At 57.3% G+C, this 15,861-nt stretch overlaps 1 protein-coding gene across 8 annotated transcripts in view; it reads left to right on the top strand.

The window, feature by feature from the left end:
• Window positions 1-15,861, top strand: part of ASTN2 (astrotactin 2) — a 340,991-nt gene that overhangs the window by 89,313 nt on the left and 235,817 nt on the right. For all 8 annotated transcript variants that reach the window (XM_083807091.1, XM_083807088.1, XM_083807089.1 and 5 more), the window contains exon 3: window positions 845-1,229. In XM_083807091.1, coding sequence (XP_083663217.1) covers window positions 845-1,229 — 385 coding nt within the window. The remainder of the gene's footprint in view (window positions 1-844; window positions 1,230-15,861) is intronic.

The raw sequence follows: 15,861 nt of genomic DNA, 5'->3' as shown, positions 1-15,861 counted from the left end.
GGTGACTCGTGATGCTACCCAAGGACGTAAGAGGAAAGACTTTAAGTAACGCTGCTGTGATCGATGGGATCACGGTTGTTTTGGAGAGCCAAGGATTTGGGTGCAGGATGTGGCCGTGAGGTGCTCCGCAGACCGGCAGCATGAGAGGAGCCCCAGCCGGGGGGTGAGAACGACACACGGGGGCTGTGCCCTGCTTGTGCCCCGTGCCTCCCTCCCCTGCGGCTTTCTAGGCTCGTCCTGGAGCTCCCCAAGGGAGCAGTGGGGCTGGCACACGCGGGAGCGACGGGCGGCTTTGGGTAGCCATGCCCTGAGGAACAGCAGTTGTGCGGTGCCAGCCGCTGCACGGCCTTCTGTGCAGAACGTGGGGCGCTGCGGAGACCTCGGTGCTCCTGCCCTGGCTGCTGGGTTGCTCTGCCGGTGCGCTCTTCTCCCGAGAGGTGGGGTGCAGTTACCTCCCCTCCCCTCTCCTTGGGCAGGGCGCGCAGGGTTGGTGCCCGTGTCTGCGTGCGTGAGGGCATCCAGGGGCTGGTGGGGCCGAAGGGGTGGGAACAAAGCCCCAGGAGGAGCGGGCGGAAGAGCTCGGGCGGAGCTGAGCTGGGGGTGTCACTGCTCGGTCCTCAGCCAAAGGCCACCCCATGGCCACGTCCTGCCTGTCCATGATGCTCCACCCCAGAGCTGGCTGCATGTCCCCACCCGCACGGGGCTTGCAGAGCGCAGTTGGGGTCTGCGTTGCTGAAAGGGTGCTCTGGAGGTGGAAGAGGAAATCGTTCGTGGATCCGGGTCGCAGCATCTCCTTTCCCTCTCCCTCCGCACCTCCTGACGTGTGCTCTTTGCTGTCCCGCAGGGTGGGCTGATCGCGCTGCTCCTGCTCCTCCTGGTCTTCACGGTGGCCCTGTACGCCCAGCGGCGCTGGCACAAGCGCCGCCGCATCCCGCAGAAGAGTGCCAGCACGGAGGCCACCCACGAGATCCACTACATCCCCTCCGTGCTGCTGGGCCCCCAGGCCCGCGAGAGCTTCCGCAACTCGCGCCTGCAGGCCCACAACTCGGTCATCGGGGTGCCCATCCGCGAGACCCCCATCCTGGACGACTACGAGGACGAGGAGGAGGAGGAGACGCCGCGGCGGGCTGAGCCCAGCACCAGGGAGGATGAGTTTGGCAGCCAGGTGACACGGACGCTGGAGAGCCTGGGCCGAGGCGGGGAGGAGAAGCCTGACTATGAGAAAAAAGGTTTGTTGGTTTTTTCCCTGCTCTTTCCCTCTCCCCGTCCCCTGCCAGGGTATGTGCCCTGTGTGGGGCCACCGAGAGAGGAGGATCCTGGGGCTGGAGGGAGGGCACCCACCTCTCTCGTAGGGTTTTGTCCGAAGTTTTCATATTCAGGGTGGTTTGCAGACCTTGTCCTGAAGCTGTCCTCCCTGAGGGGACTCAGTGCTGGGTGGTGCTGGGGAAACTGAGGCAGGGGTGGCTGTGAGCCCTCAGCCGTCCCTGGTCTCACAGTGTGACCCTGCCGCGCCGTGCTGGGGGCTTGGGTGCTGCAGGAGTTGGGTGCTCAGGGGGGCTCAGAGATGCGGCTCCCTAGGATGTGACCTCTCTCTTTTGCCCAATCCTCTCCCCAAACCAGTCTCCCATTTCCAGTGAGAGCTGGCCCAGCACGATGAGACGGGAAGCCAACGGCTCTGATTTCAGGCTTGGGTGGCGTATCTGGTGCTAGCAGTGGCAGGGACTGCTGTGAAATCCCCTGAGGTGTGGAGGATACCTGGCTGGGGAACAGAGGTAGGGTTCCGCCCCCCCCCAGCAAGGGGATTTGCTCTGTTGCCATGGACTCGTGCAGTACCTCAGCTCCGTTCCTGCTCCTCCAGCAGCGCTGATGAGGTTTGCTCCTGCTCAGCCTTTGCGCCAGGCTCCTGAGCAGGACGGGAATGCTGGGATGCTTCCCGGCTTCATGCTGGGGGTGAGTGCTGGCACAGGGGCATCAATCAGACCGATTTTTATTCTCTGGGTGGCAGAAATGCTCATCGCCTCGCCGGCGAGCGGTGCATCAATTCTAGCAGGCAGATGTGTCGGCATGGCAGGGCCCTGCTGAGCCCCGCGCTCCTCCGAGAGCCGCTGCACAAAGCTGTGTTCTCCGGGAGCAGCAAAACATTCCCCGCGTTTCATTCTCCGAGCACTCAGACAAACGATCCTGGAGTCACCCACAAACAAAGTGATCAGGGCTGCAGGTCTGAGACGTGCGTGGAGGAGCTGGAAATGGCAGATGAGAGAAGTCTCCGTGCAGGAAGAGCGGCGGGGCTGAACCCGTGGGGATGTGGCAGATCTCAGATGTGAGCTGTGCCTACCCGTGGTGCTTAGCCTGTTACAGAAGGCATGGCAGGCACAGCTTAAGTAGCATCCGAAGCCTATACAATTCTATACACGTGGGTTCTGGCTGTTACAGTGTCTTCCTGCACGGTGCTGTGAGGCATGGAGCTGGCTAACGTGCCTGTTGTTCAGGTTCGGACCCCCTGGCAGCTGCAGCGAGAGGTGCTGGGGTGCCCGTCCCGAGCAGGCGAGGTGCTGTGGGTGCTTCGTGCCTTCCCCCGGGGTGCTGGGACGTGGAGCAGCTCCGCTCCCAGCTGGGATCCCCATGGGCAAAGCAGCCCGGCGCTGGGGCAGCCACAGGCTGGATGCGGCAGGGCAGGCAGGCAGCGCCCGGTGCCGTCAGACACGGTCGTTCCCCCTGCGTGGAGCGGAGCGGCACTTTCCCCGGAGTGCTCGGGCTAATGTGCGTCTGATGGCCTGCATTTTGAAAACCTGTCTCGGGGAAGCTGCATCACCCGCCTCTGCTTATCGAAGTGTCATTAGAAGCGGTTTAATGCAGTTAACCTGCAGCACGGCAAAACGCAGCTGAATAAACAAAAGGGCGGCGTGGCAGCGCTAATTGCCGAGCGCCTCCAGCAGAAGGATGGGTGCAAGGACGGACGGGGCTGCTTTCTGCTCACAGGGTGCCGCCAGGACGCGCCCCCGGGCACCGTGCCCTTCCCGTGCAGGCTGAGCGGTCCCCGCTGCAGCACCCATGCTGGCGGGGATGGGGACAGGGACCGCTGGGCTCAGCTCCTGCTTCTGCCGTCCCTCCCGCCGCAGCGCGGCGCAGGGAGCAGCGTGTGGGGCTGAGCAACGGAGCCCCGGCGACGCATCGTGCCTGGAAAGCAGCTCCCCCAACCCGCGGCAGTCCTCGGTGGTGTCTGAGGCTGTTTCCTCCGCCCACGAAATGCTCTTTACTCTCTGCTCTTTCAGGCAAGGTGATTACAGCAGCGATGGTTATCGTTGCTCAAACAAACGCGGCGATGCGCAGGGGTCCGCCTGCCGTCCTCGAGTGCTGATCTGAGCATCCCTGTTAGCGTCCTCCTTTGTGTGCAGCTGGCTCCTACGGGCCTGCCGCTTTAGTAGATGTTTCCCCGACCCTCCGCTTAGTGAGAGTGAACAAATGAAGGCCTTCAGATACTGTAACTGAGCTGCCTCTTTTATTCTTTCATATTATCTTCTTTGTTTTGCTTTTCTATAAATTATTTAGAGTTGTACGAGTGGGGAAGACAGCAGTAACTGCATTTCAGTGCTCTTCAAAACATAATAGTAAACAAGATCTAGGGCGGAATATTAAACTATCTGAGGGCTTCAGGAACTGGTAATAAAGTCGTTTTTATGCTGACTGCAACCCCCCCCGAGCTGGGGCTGCGGGCTGGGCTGCTGCCCCCAGGCCGTACCCACCAGTACAGCCCGTGATGCCGTCATGCTTCGCGCCTTGACGTGAGGCATGTTTTGTGCTTTTCTGGTTCTGATCACTGAAAATCATGCTGGTTCACCGTGTGTTTCCTGCCCCACGGCCACCTTCCCCTCCCCGATGAGGCTTTGCTGAAGCAGCCGAGCTGCGATGTGCGCTGGTTGCTCCTCTCTGCCAAAGCTGGCCAGACAGAGTCTGAATCATCAGGGATGAGGCGGTCCAGATGCCGGATTTCTAGACCAGAAATGCAGATTCTCAGCCCTCCTGGCTGGCTTGCACGTGCCTGGGAGCTGCGGAGCTCTGGGACACGTCCGAGGCGCTGCAGCTGCTGCCACCTGCCCACGAGCGGCAGACGCAGCTGGGCTTCCCCTGGGACGTGCGGGTGGGATGGAGCGGACACCGCGTACCTGGCGGTCCCCAGCGGGGGATGTCAGGGCTGTCCAGGCGAAATTTTACAGGTGGATTCGAGACGGATGAGTCAGGGGAATCCCAGCTGGAGCCTGGCCCTGGCTCTTCCCGGTTGCCTTGCCTCCATGGCCCCGCTGCCTGGCCCGGAGCTGTCGGGTTTGGGTGCAATTAGCAGGGCTGGGCGAGGAGCTGTGCCCGTGGACACGGGGCACGTCAGCGCCCCAGGGAAAAGCTCCCCTCGCCGCTCCCGGCGTGTAGCATTGTGATAAGACATCAACTGGGGCTTGTCAGCGGGCTCCAAACGGTATCATCGCCGGGGCTGTCACCAAAGACTCTTTCAAGTGTCAGTTCCCGGCATTAATTACCGGGGACGGCACGCGCGATGAAGATGGAGCGCTTCAGCTCGCCCTCCACCTGCTCGTGCCGCTTGCCTTCCCCCAGGTGCCGGGCAGTGATTGATTTGCAGGTGCTGGGGGCTTTCCGTCCGTTGGGATCCACGCACACCGTGCTGCGCGGCCGTGGGCTGTTGGGCTCGACCGCCCTTTCTACGAGGAAGCGTTTTTTGCTCCACGCAATGCTTTTGTGTTTATCAGGTCAGGCGGGAAGCAAACTGGACATCTCCGTGAGGTACAGCCCTGAAAATTGGGAGAGAAGTCCCTGCCCGGCCCGGCAGGTCAGGCAGCACAAATAACTGCTTCCCAAGCCGTGGGTGAGCCGAGCACGAATGCACCGAGCCAGACGTTCCCTGCCTTCCCCGGCGGCGCGCTGCGCTGCTGCGGCTGCGAGGGCAGCTCCCTCGTGCTGCCGGAGCATCCGAAGTGCAGCCCGGTGCAAACAAACAGGGGAGCAATGTGCTGAATAATGACATCTAGCAACGAGCGTGTCTGAGTGATAAAGTTAATGAAATTACAGGTTCTGACCTGATACCGGGCTCTGCTGCGGGTAGATAAACAGCAGGGCAAAGATGAGATGTTTATTTCTCCCCAGCCGCAGCCTGTAATCTGGATGCACCGTGCAGGGCCATTAACATTATTGCTGTTATGCAAAATCATTTTTGATTTGGGGAAGAAAAAAAAAAAAAAAAGAAAGAAAAATCCCCCAACTCCCTAGAAAATGGAAAGCTGACAAAATTAGAATTGCAGCAGGAGCACAAACTGACCCGGTGACATTGCACAGAGCCCAGATGAATTTAGACAGAAGAGGAATCTAAGGCAGCTTAAGTAGAAAAGCACTCTTTTTTATTAATACAATAAAATGAAATGGAGGGAGGAGGTGATAACCGGTTCTAATTAGCCCAAAGGATGCTTTTGTGCCGGTACAGAAAGGGAGCCATACGGTCTCCTTCTGCTTTTGGGGTTATCACTGGCAATTAGAAAATCTCTGTGGGGTCTCTGCCTCATGGGTGCCGCCTGTCCAAACCCAGTCCCTGTGCGTACGAAGCAGCCTGCAGTTAGTGGTGAAGTTTTGGGGAGGTTGTGCCGGCAATGTCTGCGTCCTCGCTGCCTCTTTGTGCCATGCCCCATTTCCCCAGGTGGTTTCCATCCCGTGCTCCTGAGGGTTTCTGCTCTCTCACCTTTCCCAAGCAGATGGCCCCAAGCTCTCCAGCCCTTTGGGAATTCCCGACTCGCTGTGATCTGTTAGCACGCTTCGCTGTCATCTCTGCCGACACCCTTTTATCCCTCAGCAGCAGGATCACTTTGCTTCTGCTTCTCAAGCCCTGTCCCGCGGGGTTTGGCCCCCAGTCCATCGTTAGGTGGGACGCGCTGGATACGTGCAGATGGAGTTGGTAAATGAAGGAAGGTAGAGCCCAGCAAGCAGGTGGGGATGTCCCTAGGTGCCTGTGGGGTTGTCCGTGGGTTCCCTGGACCCTCCAAGGATTGGGAAGCCGGTTGTGGGACACGGAGAAGAGACTGCCGAACCAAACCTCCTGCCTGCTGAAAGCTGAGCAGAAAATAGATGTCAGACTTGGAAATCAGTATCAGCAATTCCAGTCCTGCAACAAAGGACCTCTCTGTATTTTCTTTCTTTCTTTCATCTTAAAAAAAATATATATATATAAACCTTTTCAAGCAGGTCTTCGTGCTCGCCTCACCGCGCAGTCTGGGTACGGCCCCCAAGTCTAGACGGGAGGCAGGACAGTGCCGGCCGTGCAGGCGATTAATGCCGCAGGCATATCAGAGGCGTGGCTGTGCAGTCATCCCGAATCTGTATCTCCTGGACTTTCTTCTAACTTCCTGTGCCAGCGTGGCAAATCTCTGAAGTTTCTCTCACTTAATCCATGCCTTTCTCTGTAGCGAGAGCGAGAGGCTTTTGAGCCTGCCTCAGAGCTGGTCTGGCAGCCGGAGCGAGCCTGGAGGGGTGGATCCAGCCCTGCTTTGGTGGCCCTGGCCACGTCCCTTGATGTTTGCTCCTCATCTGTGACCTGGAGAAGGTAGCCACGCCAGGTGCCCCAAGGGCTAAAGCAGTTACAAATGGTAGGCAGGGATCTAAATCCATCCGCTCCGGGCATGGGAACGAACTCCACCAGACGTTATCCGGCGGGGCTGCCTGAGCTTTGCCTGGGGCTGGGACCCTGGGGGGGGGGGGCAGCTTTCCTACAGGGGGCTCCGTCTGCCTGGGAGGTGGGAGCAGCAGGTCAGGGAGTGCGGAGAAATGGGAGAAATGGGGACGGAAGAGGTCGTGGTCCTGACAGCTCGCTGCCAAACTGCTCTTGGGTTTCTCTGCAAGGGGGAGGCGCTGAAGGAGAATAATTTTGGCAGGGTTGGGGATGCAGGGTGGCAGCACGGGGACAGGTGAGGAAGGGTCCGACGTGCGCCAGGGATGTGCTCCCCAGGGCCGTGCTCCAGGCCGAGGTCAGGATTCTTGAGGCTGGAGAAAGGAAGGACCGAGATACGGAGCAATAGGGCAGGTAGTTGCGCCGTGTCCTGGAGGTGCTGCTCCTAAAACAAACACGAGAGCGCTGCAGGGGCTTGGAGGTGGGGTTAGAGACAGGGACAGAGCTGGAGGCAGTGCCCTGCAGTGGGCAGGGGTAGGACCTTGTCCTCCCTGGTGGAGATCCCACAGAGATGCCCCTAGCTTTGCAGCGGGGCTGGGCACTGGGGTTTGCTCCTGCGGGCAGATGCAGGGCCCCCGGGAGGCACAGCACCAACCAGAGGCTTCCCGAGCCTTTAATAAATAAAACGATGGCTTAACATTTGCTGGGGCTGGAGACGAAAATGGGACAGTGCGTCAGGCCGGCATCTGATGCGTCGTGGGGCTCTATCTTCTTTTCAGGGGCTTAATGGGATCACGACCCTCTTTGTATTTGATCAGCTTTTCCCGGACCTAATCCTCAGCAGCTCCTTGTGTAATTTGCAGAGACCTTTGAAAAATGTATATTCACGCAGCCCGTGTGGCCGTGGTGCAGAGGGCTGTCTGCAATCCACCGCTTCCTGGCTGCAAACAAACAACTGTGAGTTCTATTTAAAAAAAAAAATATCAAAATAAACAAGACCCAACAGGGCAGGAAATGGATCCCGATTCAGGAAAGCATTTAAGCACATGCTTAGCTAGTGTCTGTAGTTATCAGAGCAATTAAGGCTGTCTTTAAGTGCCATGTGCTTAATTCCCACTGATTTAAGAGCATCGCTGAAAAGAAGAGACTGGGGGCCCGGCTGCAGAGGTGGGACCGGGTGTGCCATCGGGCCCTTCGGTTCTATGGCGATGCCAGCTGTGTCTCGATGTCGATTTGAAGACGTGTGTACCTGCCAGAGAAAAGCTTTGCTTTCCAGAGAGAGAAACATAACCATAATTAATGTATTAATTGCCTTTGGAGCCCTCAGGATGGCTGCCAGGCCGGGGTTTGAGGTTTGGTTTGATCGCCGTGTCCGGGAGGTCTGATGTGCCACCCGGCAGGGGGTCAGGGATGGGGACGGCCCCAGAGGGTCCCACATCCCTCTGCTGACACCCCGTGAAGGCTTTAACATCTCGCAGACTGCCTCGGGCTTCTCCTGATGACCAGAAAGCATCGTCGTGGAGAAAGGGGTCCTAGGGTGGACTCCTGATGTGATGGCTTTGTCGTTGTTTGTCTTCCCCTGCATTAGCTGTATCCCACTCACTGATTTTATGAGGCAGAGGGGGGAAGAAGCAGATGGAAAACCAGCTCCTGGTGATGCCGTAGAGAACAGAAAACAAAGGGGCGTTTTAGTTTGCCAGCATTTCGCTGAGCATCCCCAAGGGATGGTGGCTTCGTGACACCCTGCTGGCGTGTCGGGGCTTTGTGGCAGCACGGGCCTGGAGCCGGCCAAGTGGCTCGGTGCAAAGGGAAGGACCCGCTGTGATCCCCTCTGCTGGCCAAAGCTCGGTGACCTGGGGTCCCCCAGGGCAGCGGCTCTTTTAACTTTGGGTTTTGTAGGTTTTGTGGGACCGTCTCAGCCCCTCAGAGCCTGCTGAAGTTGTCGTGGCAGTTTTGTGTGCGGGAGCCCTGAATTCCCTGGGTGTCCAAAGTGCTTTTCATCCAGGCAAGATCACCAGCTCAGAGAAGATGAGCTGTGAAGTTTTGGCTGTCCGAGGAAAACAAGCCATCAGGAGCTATATTTGTATAAACGGCAGGCTCGCGTTGTGCCTCGCTCTGTGCATGACGATGAATGTTTGATAGCGTGCTGCATTATTAACGGCAGAGCTGGGTTGTGGGCCGGTTGGTGACCAGGGTTAGCTTTGAGAAGATGTTTTTTTCCTGATGCAAGTTCTGAAAAGTAAGTGTGGTGGCTGCTTATTCTCCTCGGAAGACCCTGCGGGATCTGAAGCATCCTCCCCTCCGGGGTTTTCTGTGCTGGGACCGCTTCGTGGCGCATTGCACCTTGCAGTGCAGCGCTGGGAGCGCCGTCCTCAGGGTTGTCCTCCCATCCACAACACGGAGTCGGCATGGAAAAAACCTGCCTTTGGCTCCTGAATTCAATGAATGTGGAAGGGGAGCGTGGAGGCTGCAAGGAGGGAGAGAGATGTGCAACGTTCCCATTTCTGATGGGAGCAAATAGGTGCTGGTGAGCCTTGGGCAGCCCCCGGGCTGCGTCGCGTGGTTCGTGTCACCTGCCTGGGAGCATGGGGATTGCTCAGCCCCGGGTGCTGGGCACGTGGCACTCGGTGCTTTGTCACCCTGGTGTTCAGCAGGCAGCGGAGCCGAGCTGCTTGGCATGGCGAGGGTCACCCAGCAATGGACTTCTATTAGGGGGGGGAGCAGGGAGGCCAGCTGCAGCGCCAGCCCCTGGCTCTGTTGGCGTGCCCTCTTCCTTCGGGTCGTGTCGTACCTGGCCCCGCCGCCCTGCCCCTTCACTTTGGCAGCCTGCCCCTGAGGAAGATGGATCGGGGCCGGGCTCCTCTGCGGACCTGGGCTCTGCCGGCACCTCGCGGCCCCATCCATCACGCGGCAGCGACCTACCTGCGGGGCCGGCGGGAGAGGGAGCCGGTTAACAAGGGCTTCAAATCACCGCCGGCTGAAGGCCCCGGTGAGTTACAGCCTGCGCTACGCCTTCGCCTGCCTGCAGCGGGATCCTGCTGGGCTCAGCCTGGTGCCTGTGGTCCGGGAGGGTTTTTACTTCCCGTAGCCTGGGCTTTGAGGCGAGCAGGTGCTGCCACGTCCAGCTTCGTCCTCCAGCTGGGCTTCCTCGGCCACCCGGGGATGGGCCTTCCTCCTGCCCTCGGTGGACTCGCGGTGGTGCTCCCCGGGGCGGCTTTGCTCTGATTTGGGGAACGTGGGAGGAGGGAGGCTGGAGGTCAGCGCTGCTCGGAGCCGGCGGCTCTCCTCCCCGCCACGCAACATTAGGCTGGGCTGCTTCGTGCGCCCATTAGCACCGAATGGGGAAGCTTCCTCCAGAGTGTTTTTATTTAACTTTTCAATTATTTTATAACTTGAGGAGTGTTAGCTGCTGCCGAGGGTCTGCCCGGCTTCTCTGCTCTCCGCTTGCTGCGTAAGCTAAAAAGTTATGGTGTCTCATAAAATAAAAGGTGGGAGTGGAGGGGCGGGGAAGCAGAGTCTCCGGTGGCCTGGATCTTCTCGGTGCCGGGGCGGAGGGAGAGGGGCGGGCTTGGGGGGGCAGCATCCCCCTGCCAGGGGCTTTTCCTTGCCGCGGTTCCCATCGGGAGGAGAAATGGGTGAAGGGGATAAACGCGTCGTCGATGTCAGGGGAGGGCTGTGCCACAAACGCGGCTGCCCCCTAGGAAGAGCTGAGGATTTCCTAGGGTGGAACAGTCCCTGGGGAGGGCAGGGGCGGCCCGGGAGGGCCGGGACCCGGCGGCTTGGCAGGGCGCTCCCAGCGCAGAGCTGGGCTGTCGGGCTGCGGCTCACGGGCGTTTGATCTTTAGCAATGTGTTTGTAATTATACCACATTATCTTAATTACCAAAATGGGAAGCCAGGAGCGTGGCGAGGGGAAGGGAGAGGTGGAAGGAAGCACCGCGGGGAAGGTGAGGGGTGACAAATGACTCCCAGCTGCTGTCGGTGGGGCCGCGGCTGTGGTCGGCGCTGGGAACGGCGCTATTAATACAATGCTTATTCATTTCATATCATAAAAAAAAAAGTGGAAGTGCTTTGCAATTACCCAATTCCAAATGAAATTAACATTCCGTGGCATTTTCCAGTAAACGGTTAGTTTGCACACATGAGTGGAGGCAATTAGCTGGGAAGTGATTGAGCGCCGTGACTGGAGAGAGGATGAGGACGGGTCGGGGCGCGGGGCGGGCGCTGCCGCGGGCTGGGTGCTCGCCACCCCGAGGGGCTGCTCAGCCGCCCGGAGCAAGGACAGAGGCTGCAGGGGTTTGCTCCTGCAGGGGTTTGCTCCTGCAGGTATCTGCTCCATCTCTGTGCTGGTGGGAGAAATGGCAAAGCATTGCACGGGAGCAAAAAGAGGGGAGAAACGAAGAGCTGGCTTTTATTGATCCGGATTAACCCTCTTCCCTTCCCAGGCTTTGCTTTGTGATCTCTCTGTGCTCCGGCTGCCTGGGTTGAGCCAAGCTGCTCTGATCCAAAGCAGACCATGCCAGCCAAATGTCTCTGCATCAGCATGAAAAAAACCGGGCTCTGGCTCTTTGCGGTGGGCTAAAAGCAAGAAGGAAAGCGATTAAACGCGAGGGCTCTCCCAGAACTTCTTTAGCGCGGGTGCTTTAGCTGAGCTTGTGCCCGAGGACAGCCGACGGTGTGCAGGTGGTTGCGTGCGGTGCCTCTTGGCGTGACCCCCGAAGGACGTCTTCCCTCCCTGCAGAGCTCCCGGGGTGCAGAACCCCCCGTGCTCTGCACGCTTGGGCAGCACCAGCAGAGTGCCACGGGGCTTTGGGCACGGTGAGGGACTTGTCAGTGGCCACGTTGGCCTGCCTGAGCTTTAGACTATGTTGCTTGTAGGACTTTTAAAGGAAATAGTGATGCTAGCGGCACAACCAGCTCTGTCTCAGATGGGTTTACACTGGAGGCTTGACTTTCTTTGCTACTCAGGAAGCAAAGTTTTGAATTTTTTCTTACCATCAAGGCATTTTCAAAGTCATCCTCTGTGGCCCGGATTCTGCAGCACCTCTGAGTGACCCCGGCCGGCTTTGAGCGCTGCGGGGTGCCCGGAGGAGCATCTCTGGGCTGGCCCCTGCAGAAGGGGCGGCCGGGGCTGCTCCGTGCGGCGGTGGGAATCCGGCCCCTGGCAGAGCTGGAGCTGGGGGCAGGGGGGAGCTGGGGGCAGGGGGGCTGCAGCCAGGGGGAAGCAGCCCCTGGCCACTTCTACTCTCCTGTGCATCACAGCCGCCTCCCAGCTCCTCCAGGTTTTGCCCTTCTGAAGAAAGAAGAACGCTGAGACAAACCTCCAGATGTCCATAGGGGTCACAGCTCTCTATGGGGTAACTGCTGAATCCAAGCCAGACCCCCTTCGTGTGCCCTCAGAGGGCTGTGGGGTGCGTGGCACCCTCCGGACCTGTCCCCCCTGGGGGACCTCAGAGGGATCGCAGCCACTGTGGCTCCGTCAGCCGCAGGGATGGGGACAGCCCCCGGAGGGTCCCACATCCCTCTGCTAACACCCAGCGTAGGCTTAAACATCCCACAGACCGCCCAGGGCTGCTGTGCCGCACGCCTCTCCCGGTGCCCCCCTTCCCCGAGCCGTGTTAAAAGCCAGCGGAGACTTTTCAGATTTGTCAAACTACTGAAAACCTGCGATGGTATCGGGGCTTCTTCCTGCCTCGTGCCAGATAAGGACGGTGCTGGCTCCGAGCCCAGAGCCGAGGGCGGTGGGGAGTGGGGTAGGGAAGCCGTCATCTGATGAATATGAGAAGGAGGAAGGTGCATTTGTTCGGTTTCCCTCAAAGAAGACATAGCGAGTGAAACTTCTAACTTCTGCTGCTGCCCCATCCCCCCCTCCAATTTGCAATTCCAATCAGCTTTTTACGTATAAAAATCTATTTTTGTAGCGAGAGATTTATTAACATATAAAATAGTCTATTAATGTATATTAATGCCTACGTAAAGAAATGTATACATCTGCTATTTTAAAGCCCAGCAAAAAGGGAAGGGAGGGAAAAGAAAGAAGAAGCTGAGATGGAATACGAGCCTGTTTCCCAAATGCTCTCGGGGTTCCCATAGCCCTGTGCTGCTCAATCTGCAAACCCCTGTGAGTGAAAGAGCTTCCCAAAGAGGTTGAGAGCCTCGCTCTGCCATCGCAGGGGTGGCCTGGAGATGTATGCTTTGCAGGAGGTGCTCGGTGCCCTGCTATAGACGTGGTTATTTGTGCTTTGTTTTGATTTAGACACACACACAGAGGTACATATATAATTTGTATATATACATAAAATTGATAAATATGTGCAGACACATATATAAACATAAATACGTGTTTATATAAATATTGTATATATATATAACATTTTTGGATATTATATCTATCAAATATGTTTTATTTATACAGATGCTGAGCTGGCCGTGTAATGCAGCCAGCACTCTCCTCGTATTGCTTGAACTTGGTGTGGCCGCACGTGGCACGGGCTGGTGGAAAGCAGGGGACCGATGGGGACAGAGGCTCTTGCTCAAGGCAGGAGGTGGCGGAGGTGTGTGGTGGCTGGCAAAAGAGCAGGACTGGTAGTTTTTAATGTTTCTTCTGTCTTTGGTGTACTCAGTTGCAGGACATTGCTGTCCAGCTGTGCTTTCTTCCCAGAAAGTGTAAAGTGGTTGTACAGATCTCTCCTACCTTTATCGCGTAGGCTTTGTCATAATTATCTGATTTTATGCTAGTAAAGCTCTCTGCTTTCCGGAGCTTAGTACCTTTAGGGTGGCACTGTTGAAAATCAGTCCACATCCCAGTTTTAGAACAAACACCGTTGCTTATTTCATGCTTCGGAAAACAACAAACACCCATTATTTAGAGCTGGTGAGGAAACAGGGCTTCCACCGCGTGGAAAACTTCCAGCATTGTGAAATTCGTGCTCATCCCAAATAGGATGGGAAAGTCAATTTCTTAAAATACTTTGTAAAATAGAAATCTCCAAAATGCTCCTCCAGTAACATCAAAATAAGCTTATGGAAAGTCGGGGTTGATTCAGAGGGAACGATTATACCGGTGTTAAACTGGTGAATGTACCTGATGTGCATTACGGCTGCCGTGGTACGTGAGGCTGGCGGAGCCAGCACCAGTGGTTCACAGGAGAGCACCCTCCTCTGCGCCTACAGAAGGTGAGTTAATCAAAAAATGCTGGAAGCAGTCGGTAGGAGGGAAGGAGCTGGTCTCAGAGAGGAGCTGGCCTCTGAGGTGCGGAGGCTGCATCGTGCACGTGGTCACGGGGCCAGCATAAAGGAATGCGAAAGTCAAAGTAAATGAGGAGCTAAAAACCCCACCAGCCTTGACTTCTAATTGCACCCAAACTTTTCCAGTTAGTCCTTAATTTAGTTTGGCGTGTTCTCGTGAAGCATTTCGATCCCGGCGCAGCGGCGTGTTCAGCTGAGCAGTGCTCGAGCTGCCCGGCAGGCTTCTCGGTGCTACCTTCCCTCCAAAACTGGGAGCATTTTGACCACTGGTAATGGCGAGGAATCAACGTGTGACCCTTTGACACTCAGAAATCGAAGAGAGCAATGTGAAAATCAGGTGCTTAGAAACCCATGTATTTTTAAATACTTTTTACTCAATATCTAGCGTGGGAGGCTCTGGTACGCGCAGGCATTGCCTCCCCAGCCTTCTCCCCGCAGCTGCGAGGCTGCAGGTGTTGTGTGGGAATGAAAAGGGATGCTCGTGGCTCCGGGGACCTGAACTTCTAGGCCAAGCACCAAAGACTGGGACACTGAGGAAAGCTGTTCCCTTCTGGATCCTTGAGCCTCGCCGCTCTGCCTGAACGTGCTGCGGGCTGGGCTGTGGGGCTGTGCAGCTCTCCAGCCACTCACCAAGGTGTTGAGCCTGCTTTGGAGAAGCTGCCTATCCTTCTCCTTCCCCACCATACGCACTGAGTGTACCCGGGGTCTCTGGGGGTGCAGGAGCTTAGGCTGAGGGCAGTTCTCCAGCGAGCATCCACTGAGGCCATGTGCAGACATTAAAACATCCCAAAAGCAAGGCTGAGGGCTTGTTTCCAAGGTCTCTGGGGTCTTCCACCACCGGTGGCTCCATCCCTGCTGCCCAGCCTCTGCTGGCTGCGAACACAGCTGTGCGTTCAAAGGGGTTTTGTGGTTCCTTGTCCTGGACCTTTGAGAACACCCTGGGACGGTGGAGGCACCAGGAACCAGCACATCCCTTGAGTACATGGTGTGGGTGGTCACGTTGGTCGCAGCCTGGGATCGTGTTCTGGAGAACCCTCTCTGGCCGTGGAGGGTAAGGGGCTGGTTTTAGTCTCTCTCCCCAAAACGACCCCCGGAGCCCGTGCACCAGGGGAAGACACAGCTCTCCTCGCTCCAGTGGGAGTCCCACGAAGGCTGGAACAAACGCTGCTGCTTCCCATCTTGGCTGCAAGGTATTTTTACCCAAACACCGCTCACACTGTTCTGCTGATGACTTTTTGGGTTTTGTAATTTTTAAGCCAAAGAACATATTTTCCCTACTGCAATTTGCGCCAGCAAAAAGAAAGAAAGAAAGGCTATTGAGCTGAATTGTTTTGTGGGAGATGTGCAAACGAATAGGGGAGCCATAAGGAGAACAAATCGCTTTCAGAATAGCGTATGGGGGTGGACAGGAGGGAGGTGTGCAACGTGTGATGTGCTTTACAAAGGTACCGCGACCTTCAGCTGTGTCCTTGGCTCGCTGGTGGAGGTGGAAGCATATTGCGGAGGCTGAGGAACCTCGCGTTTCCTCTGCTTCAGCTGGGTGCTGGGCTGGCGTTGTGCTGCCAGAGGCATTGTTGGGACGCGATGAGACAGAGATAGCGGTGCTGTGCCAGGCCCTGGGGCGGATCTCACCACCCCTGCGGGGCTTTGAAAACTCCCGAAGCGGTGACGAGGTGTGAGCTACATCATTGTCCCGATGAATCCATCTCCTTTCCCTTGGGAACTGGGGGCAGGAGAGCAGGCAAGCTGGCGGGCTCTGCTGGGTGAGAGGGTGGTCCTGGTGCGTCCGAAGCCGCGTCCCGCTGGGCTGCAAGGAGGAGCTGGTGATGGGGAGGGGAGCGGGCAGCCCCGCGTTCAGCGCGAGCATCCCACCCGGGCCGTGCAGGGCAGAGCTGGAGTATTGCTTTGGCAGGAGCTGTTCACCACCCCTCGGTAGTAACAGTCTCGTCCTTCTCT

This window comes from Anser anser, assembly GCF_964211835.1.
Source record: "Anser anser genome assembly, chromosome: 21".
NCBI lineage: Eukaryota > Metazoa > Chordata > Aves > Anseriformes > Anatidae > Anser > Anser anser.
This window is presented reverse-complemented; position numbering and strand designations above follow the sequence as displayed.